This window comes from Vombatus ursinus, unplaced genomic scaffold (genome assembly GCF_900497805.2).
Source record: "Vombatus ursinus unplaced genomic scaffold, bare-nosed wombat genome assembly UNPS02014798.1, whole genome shotgun sequence".
Taxonomy (NCBI): Eukaryota; Metazoa; Chordata; class Mammalia; order Diprotodontia; family Vombatidae; genus Vombatus; species Vombatus ursinus.
The window spans coordinates 1,373,835-1,381,264 of NW_020954576.1; the positions used below are offsets into that span (position 1 = coordinate 1,373,835).

Consider the following 7,430-nt stretch of genomic DNA (forward strand, 5'->3'; position numbering starts at 1 on the left):
GCTATGGCTGTAGAGCCAAGCAGTATATTAGGGAAGGGAAGTGAGGGTTAGTTATAGCTCTGTTGCCAGGCTCTCCCAGTTCTCTATCTACCTCTCAACCTTCTATCTGATGACTTAGACATATCAGTAAGATTTGGGGCAGGGAAGGTAGACTAGTATCTTGAAGGCCTTCCCTATATCCTCTAACAGTACCTTCCTCCTTTTTAGTTACAGGCCCAGAAACTTCGATTAGCTCATACTCGGGGCCCCTATTATGGTGGCTCTCTGCCCAACGTTAACCAGATTGGCTGTAGCCTGGCAGAGTTCCAGGTGAGTGAGTGGATACTAGGGTGAAGAGAGGGGAGGGGAGGAGGTAGGAATTACTGGGGCAGAACAAGGAGAGGGAGCTGTGGTTTTCTTTTCCCACCCTTCCAGATCCCCTTTCCCTGACTACCATGTATGTGTTGGCAGAACCCCCTCCATTCATCCCTGGATTCACGAAATACACGGCACCATGGTCTGGTGGAGCGGGTACAGCGGGATCCCCGAAGGATGATGTCTCCCCTACGCCGTTATCCCCGCCACATATCCTTTGGAGAATGAGCAGGGGGTAGGGTGGCATGAGCTGGGCTTATGGAACTAGAAAAAAGCTTGGTGCCAACCTGCTGCTGTTCCCTCCTCCTCCTCCTCCTTAGCTCTTGGATAGTTCTTCCTCATGTCTAATCTGTCTTTGCTCCTGCCAGCAGTAGAGCATCTATGTTTGTTCTGCCTCATGCTGGAGGTCACTTAGTTCCTTCATTCATTCATCTAGATTCTCAGGCAGAAAAAACTTTGTGGAAGGAAATGATTCTCCCAGCCCTTAACTGTTGTCATGTTTTCTTTGAGTTCCCTTCTTCTGAAGGTCTGTCCCCTTTCTCTTCTGCTGCATTTTGATTCTGTTGTCTTTTGTAGAGGAGAGAGCAGCACGTACCCCTTATTTTTTCCTTAATGTGGTGTTGCTCACATTGACAGCTCTCCTTATAGTCCAGCCTACTTATCTCCCCCTCCTGAATCCAGCTGGAGAAGGTGAATGTCCAGAGTGGGCTGAGCATAGTACCCCCATAGACTCCAAGCACAGACCCTATATTTCCACCCCTGGGTCTGGAAGGGGCACAGGTTGGGGAGGAGGGGTCATTAGCATGTGCTGGATAAGAACTGGAACTGGAATTCTCCTGGTTTTAAAGAGGGGTTTGTCATAGAGGTGGGAGCTAGGTGGGGTGGGCGGGGTCAGAGTCCAGTCTCAACCTTGTTGACACAAGAGTAGCCAAGCCTACCTCTCCTGCTGAGGTAGCACCAATGGGAGCGTGGGCTATGCTAGGTGTGTGCTTAGGGGAGTGAGCATACTTCCTGCCAAAGCTGTGTGCCAAGTACAGTGCTCTGGCACTGCTAGATTCCCGAATACTGTGCCCCCCACCCCACAATGACTGAGGTTGTTGGACTCCAGGTTGTCCCCCGGTTTAATCTGGTGGAAAGGATGAGTCTCAGGCTTTCTTGGGACCTTTGGGCACTTTGAAGGGTCAGAAAGTCAGAGCAGATGTGGTCTTTAGTGCCCTGTCTACTCCCCCTCCATCTTAGCTGCCTCACACCCTCCAACCCCCTTTCCTTGCCCTCCTGACTGTTGTTTCTCCCTCTCAGAACAATGCCCTGGGGTAACTTCCCTGCTGAGAAGGGGCAGCTGTTCCGACTTCCATCTGCACTCAACAGGTGATGTCCCCATTTCCCCTAGCCTCCTTTTGAAGCTTTGTCTCCTTCATTCCTACTGTTTTCCCTTCACCCCAGGGTCTTCCTCTCTGAACTGAGAGCCTTGGCCTCAGATCCCTGTGGTCCCCTGGCTTAGCTCTGCCCTCTCTGTCAGCCAGCTGGAGGGGTCCTGTCACCATGGGAACCATGCCAGCTTTACCCTGCTTCCCACAGGACAAGCTCAGACTCTGCCCTTCACACAAGTGTGATGAACCCCAATCCCCAGGATACATACCCAGGCCCCACACCGCCCACTGCCATGCCCAATCGTCGGGGTGGTAAGTGCCAGTGTCTTAGAGCAGGGGAAGCCAGAGAGTATGGGGATATATTGAATGAAGGGATGGGAGAATAGATGAAAGACATCATGCAGTGCTCTGGCCAACAGGAGTCTTCCTCCTTTACAGGTTTCCTAGATGGGGAAGCAGATTCAAAAGGTATGTTTGCTCATTTCACTTACTCCTAGGCTTAGTATTTTTTATTTTATTTTAAAATACTACATTATCAGCATCTTTTTTACATAACCCTCATTTCCAAGGATATTCCTTCCCCTTTTCTATCTCTTCAAGCCATCCCTTGTAAGAAAGACTAAAAAAGAAAGAAAAAAAAAGCAATTAAACAGAATCGACCAACATATTGACTTTGACAGTGAATGCAATATTCCACATCCATAGTCCCCCACATCTAAAGAGTTCATTTTCCCACCTAACCTCAAGGGTCAAGCTTGGTCATTGTAATTACACAGTGGTTCAGTTTCAATTTTTTGGTTCTTTCTGTTGTAGTTAATAATTTTATATATTGTTTTCCTGGTTCTGATTACTTAATCAGTTCATATAAATCTTCTCATACTTTGAATTGATCATGTTTCTCAATTTGACTATTTCCTAGTTGATGAGCACCAACTTTTTTTTTCCTAGTTCTTTGCTGCTGTAGAATATCCTGCTCTATGGGGGATCTTTGACCTTTTGGGGTCACAGTAGGCTCCCTGGTTCAAAGGTTATGGACATTTAAGTTTAGGTTTTTTTTGTTTTTGTTTTTTTTTGGTGAGGTAATTGGGGTTAAGTGACTTGCCTAGGGTCACACAGCTAGTGTCAAGTGTCTGGGCTCAGATTTGAACTCAGGTCCTCCTGACTCCAGGGCTGGTGCCCTATCCACTGTGCCACCTAGCTGCCCCCTAAGTCATTTTTTATAACACCATTCTAAATCTTCTAGAACAGAAGGGCTAATTCGCAAACTCCCCCAACAGTATATTGGTGCTTTGTTCTTTCCACAGCTGGGCATTGCATATCAAAATGCTAAGTTAAGGGGGAGAATGTAAGATGTGGGTCAAGTGGTACCTCCCCTACCTAACCCCATTGCCTCTTCCTTCCATGACTTTTCTTCTTCCCGCCTACTCTCCTCCCATCAGTCTTTGTCTTTCAAGTTCCTGCAGTTGAGGAGAACTTGTTGGATGACAAGCACTTGTTGAAGCCCTGGGATCCTAAGAAGGTAGGTGTGGGAGACACCTCTGCTGTCTTCTTTCCCTCCTTTGGGGCCTTGATTCTGCATTACAGAATCAAGTCCATGTTCTGGCTCAGACACTTGCTGCCTTGTTACTTGTGTGAGCCAGTCATTTAAACTCAGTTTTCTCATCTCTAACGTGGGGTTAATACGTTAATACATTGACTATCTCATGGTAGTGCTGTGAGGAAAGCAATTAAAGCATCGTGTCAATATGAGATGAGTTGGCCTGGATGGGAAGGTGAGAGCTGGCCAGAGGACTCTGAAGGGGCTCCCCATATGTAGGCTCACCTCTTTCCCTCCTCTTCATGTGTCCAATAGCTGTCTCCTTCTTCTGCCCGACCTCGATCCTGTGAAGTCCCTGGAATTAAGTAAGTGGCTCTCCAGGGGTGTGGGCTGCAGAGTAGGCAAGATGGGAGGAAGGAAAGGAAGGTTGATGGTGATCTCTGCTCTTCAGTGACCACCCTCAGTTCATGTCTGTCTTCCTTCTCCTAGCATCTTCCCATCCCCTGACCAGCCTGCCAATGTGCCCCTCCTTCCACCTACCCTGAATACTGGTGGCTCCCTGCCTGACCTCACCAACCTACACTTTCCTTCGCCACTGCCCACACCCCTCGACCCAGAAGAGACAGCCTATCCCAGTCTGAGTGGGGGCAGCAGTACCTCCAACTTGACCCACACCATGACCCACCTGGGCATCAGTGGGGGCCTGGGCCTGGGAGTCAGCTGCGATGGGTCAGGTGAGTTATCACTCTCTTCCCTCCCACCCCCACCCCCCAGTTCTGGATACTACCAACCTACAGGTCAGGGGAATAGACCTGAGTATTCAGTCCTGAGGGGGCAGTCTTTGGGCCCCTGGATACCTCTCAATTTTAATCATCTCAACGGGCACAGAAGTCTGCTTCATGATGTCTGTCTCCCTGATTTGGTGAGACTTAGTGTGGTGCTATTCCTTAGAGCTTTACCCTTGTAATAGGAGTGGGAGAAAGTGCCTGGTTTCCTACTAGGCCGGCACAGCTGTCAAAGTGCAGTCATTGTATTCTCACTTCCATTGTCTGATCACCTCCACCCATTCTGTATGGGGGCAGGGAGAAGGGGCTTGGTGCCCTTTGGTAATGTTGGCATCTCTCTGGTTTTTGTCTGTGCCCGCAGGACTTAATTCACCTCTCAACCACCCATCCCTGCAGTCTTCCCTTAGCAATCCCAACCTCCAGGCTTCCCTAAATAGCCCCCAACCCCAGCTTCAGGGTTCCCACAGTCATCCCTCACTGCCTGCCTCCTCCTTTGCCCGTCATACTATGCCTGCTACCTCCCTGGGCCACCCTTCACTCAGTGCCCCAGCCCTTTCCTCCACCTCGTCTTCCTCATCCCCTGCGCTGGGCGCCCCCCTGTACCCTACTCCCCCCCCTGGGGCCTCCCCCCGACACCGACGTGTGCCCCTCAGTCCCTTGAGCCTGCCCGTGGGTGGAACTGATGCCAGACGGCCCCAGCAGCAGCTGCCCAAACAGTTCTCGCCAACAATGTCACCCACCTTGTCTTCCATCACTCAGGTATGCGTGGCTGCCTCCACCCTTCCCATCTCTGAGACTCCTGGGCTTGGCTGCCCACCAGCCTCTTCCCTTCCCTCCCAGCCCTTCACCCTTTTTCTTCCTCTCATTTAGTTTCTGCATCCCACTCCTTTTTCCTTGTATTCCTCTTGTATATCTGTCTGCCATTTACCTTGTATCTTTCTCTTTCGATTCACTTCCTCATCTGCTCCACTTTCTACCCATTTCCCCATCTATTCCTCCCTTCAAACAGCTCTTATTTTCACTTGTATCACTTTGCATCTTCTCCTTTTCTCATACCCCTCCTCCCTTTCCTACTTCTGTCTTGCTCTCTTGTCATCCCTTTATTTTTTCCTCTACTATCCTAAGCCTCTTGTCCTTTCGGGCTGTATCTCTCTCCCTTTCTTTCCTACTCCATTCCTCCATTCCTTTTCTTCCTCTTTCTCTTCTCTCTGTCTATCTCCTCTGCTTCCCTTCCTCATCCCCATTGCCTGGGTGGGGATGTGTGTGTCTGGTATGTGTGTTCCATGTTCCATCTCAACCCTGGCAGGGGATTAAGGGATAGGTAATCCTTCTTCCCTCTGGAGCCTCTTTATATTAGCAACCACAGAGGGCTTATTTCCCTCTGAGAGGGCAGTAGGTATCTTCCCCTTTCCATACCTCTCTTAGTCCTTTCTGATCCCTGAATTCCTTATTCCTGTAGAGAAGCCACTTGAAGGGTAACTCTCCCCTTCTTCTTTCCCTTTAGGGTGTCCCCCTGGATACCAGTAAGCTGCCAGTTGACCAGCGACTGCCCCCATACCCTTATAGCCCTCCCAGCCTGCTTCTGCCCGCCCAGCCACCAGTCACAAAGCCATTGCAGCAACAACCACCACCTTCCCAGTCCTGTCCAGTCCAGTCACCCAGCGGACAAAGACATTATGGGGTACCATACCCACCTGCCTCCGCTGGGCAACAACCATATGCCCCACCCACAGGAGACTTCAGCCTGGGGAATGTGAGTACCCTGACCTTTCCATTTGAATAAGAGGAGGTTCAAGCAGTGTCCTTTACACTATTCAAAATAGAGAATGTCTGTTTCTAATAATTTCTGGGTGGGCAGGCAATGTTAACATTGCCCCACCCCCTTCACCTCCACTCCCGTATTGCTGATTACCCACTTCTTCTGTCCATTTCCCCCCAGCTATCTCTGCTCAACTCGCTCTTAGATGACTCCTGCTTTGACCAGTTTTCTTCCTGGCATGCACACTCTCTGTCTCAGCAGGTATGGTGCCTGGGTCCTTTTCTGGTACCATGCCCCCTGCCCTCACTCTTCTTGCTTGCTGTGTCCTCTGTCTCTTGTCTTTCCCCTGTGGACGGTGCGAATTATTGTGTAAATCTTAGGGAGTTGGGAGGGAGAAGCTGCCCCTTTCTGATAATGTGTTGTTAAGTGTCTTTGTCCATTTATCCCCCCAGCTAGAGCAATTCAGCATGGAGAGTCCATCAGGCAGCCTGACGCTGGACCCTCCCAGCTTCTCTGAGGGGCCGGGCTTCTCGGGGAATGATGAGCCAGGGGGTGGGGGGAGTGGCCCCCAAGACTCCCATGCCCTCAACCGCCAGAACCTGACACACTGTGCCCGCCATGGTCCAGTACCCAACATCATCCTCACAGGTGGGAGGATTATGGGGGAGGAGGACATTAGGAGCTGGATAGAATTAGAGGCTTTTGAGGAATGGGGCTGGGGTGGGTATGAAAGGTACCTGGAGAAGTCATAGTTGAAGGTTTGGAAGTGTCTCCCTCTAGTCCCTACCCTCCTCACAAGTGGTCTTGATCTTCACTCCTCTGCCTGCTCAGGAGATTCCCCCCCCGGCTTCTCCAAGGAGATTGCAGCAGCTCTGGCAGGGGTACCTGGCTTTGAGGTGGCAGCAGCTGGATTGGGATTGGGGCTGGGGCTGGAAGATGAGCTTCGAATGGAACCGCTGAGCCTGGATGGGCTGAACATGTTGAGTGACCCCTATGCTCTGCTGACTGACCCAGCTGTTGAGGACTCATTCCGAAGTGATCGACTACAGTGAGGGATGTAGGACTGGGCACAGTGTCAGCACCCCACTTTTCTCCTATCTTCCCTCCCACTACCCTTTTTCCCTTTCCCCTCGGCCAGTAGAGACTCCACTCTCTGCCCCCGGCCCTTTTCCCCAACATGAATGAGACCAAGGGATCACAGGATTGTATACAAAGGGAGGGATGCCTGCTTCAATGTATGGCATCGGGGGCAGACATGGAAGAGCACAAGGGAGGGCCTAAAGCACTTGTAACTTTGAACCGTCTGTCTGGAGGTCAGAGCCTGTTGGATGTCAGGGGGTGGAAGAGGGACTGGGTAGCAGGGCATGCCCAGGTGGTTGGCAGGGGAGGTTGCAGTGCTGGCCCCTCCCCCCAATTTCCCCTTCCTCCCTTGCAGGAGAGAGCCAGAGTGGATATTATTTTTTTTAAAATATATTATATGTTAATTAAAAAAATCACATCAAAGCCAGGGTGTACAACTGCTGTTTGGGGTTGGGGTGGTGGAGGAGGGGGGGCAAAGTGCTCCTGGAATGGGTGGAAGGGCATGGAGTTACGTAGAGTATCTCTTCTACTTTGCCTTAGCCTTT

The 7,430-nt window shown here is 50.7% G+C and overlaps 1 protein-coding gene across 2 annotated transcripts in view; it reads left to right on the forward strand.

Moving 5' to 3' along the window:
* Window positions 1-7,277, forward strand: part of LOC114050088 (CREB-regulated transcription coactivator 2-like) — a 10,206-nt gene extending 2,929 nt beyond the window's left edge. Inside the window, exons 2-14 of one of the 2 annotated variants that reach the window (XM_027871631.1) lie at window positions 208-309; window positions 451-564; window positions 983-1,044; window positions 1,654-1,722; window positions 1,933-2,036; window positions 2,163-2,192; window positions 3,164-3,243; window positions 3,577-3,626; window positions 3,751-3,995; window positions 4,408-4,805; window positions 5,551-5,799; window positions 6,258-6,453; window positions 6,637-7,277. In XM_027871631.1, the coding sequence (XP_027727432.1) occupies window positions 208-309; window positions 451-564; window positions 983-1,044; window positions 1,654-1,722; window positions 1,933-2,036; window positions 2,163-2,192; window positions 3,164-3,243; window positions 3,577-3,626; window positions 3,751-3,995; window positions 4,408-4,805; window positions 5,551-5,799; window positions 6,258-6,453; window positions 6,637-6,857 (1,920 nt within the window). In that variant the 3' untranslated portion in view covers window positions 6,858-7,277. The other variant, XM_027871632.1, reaches the window with a different exon arrangement.
* Window positions 7,278-7,430: the final 153 nt, after the last annotated feature.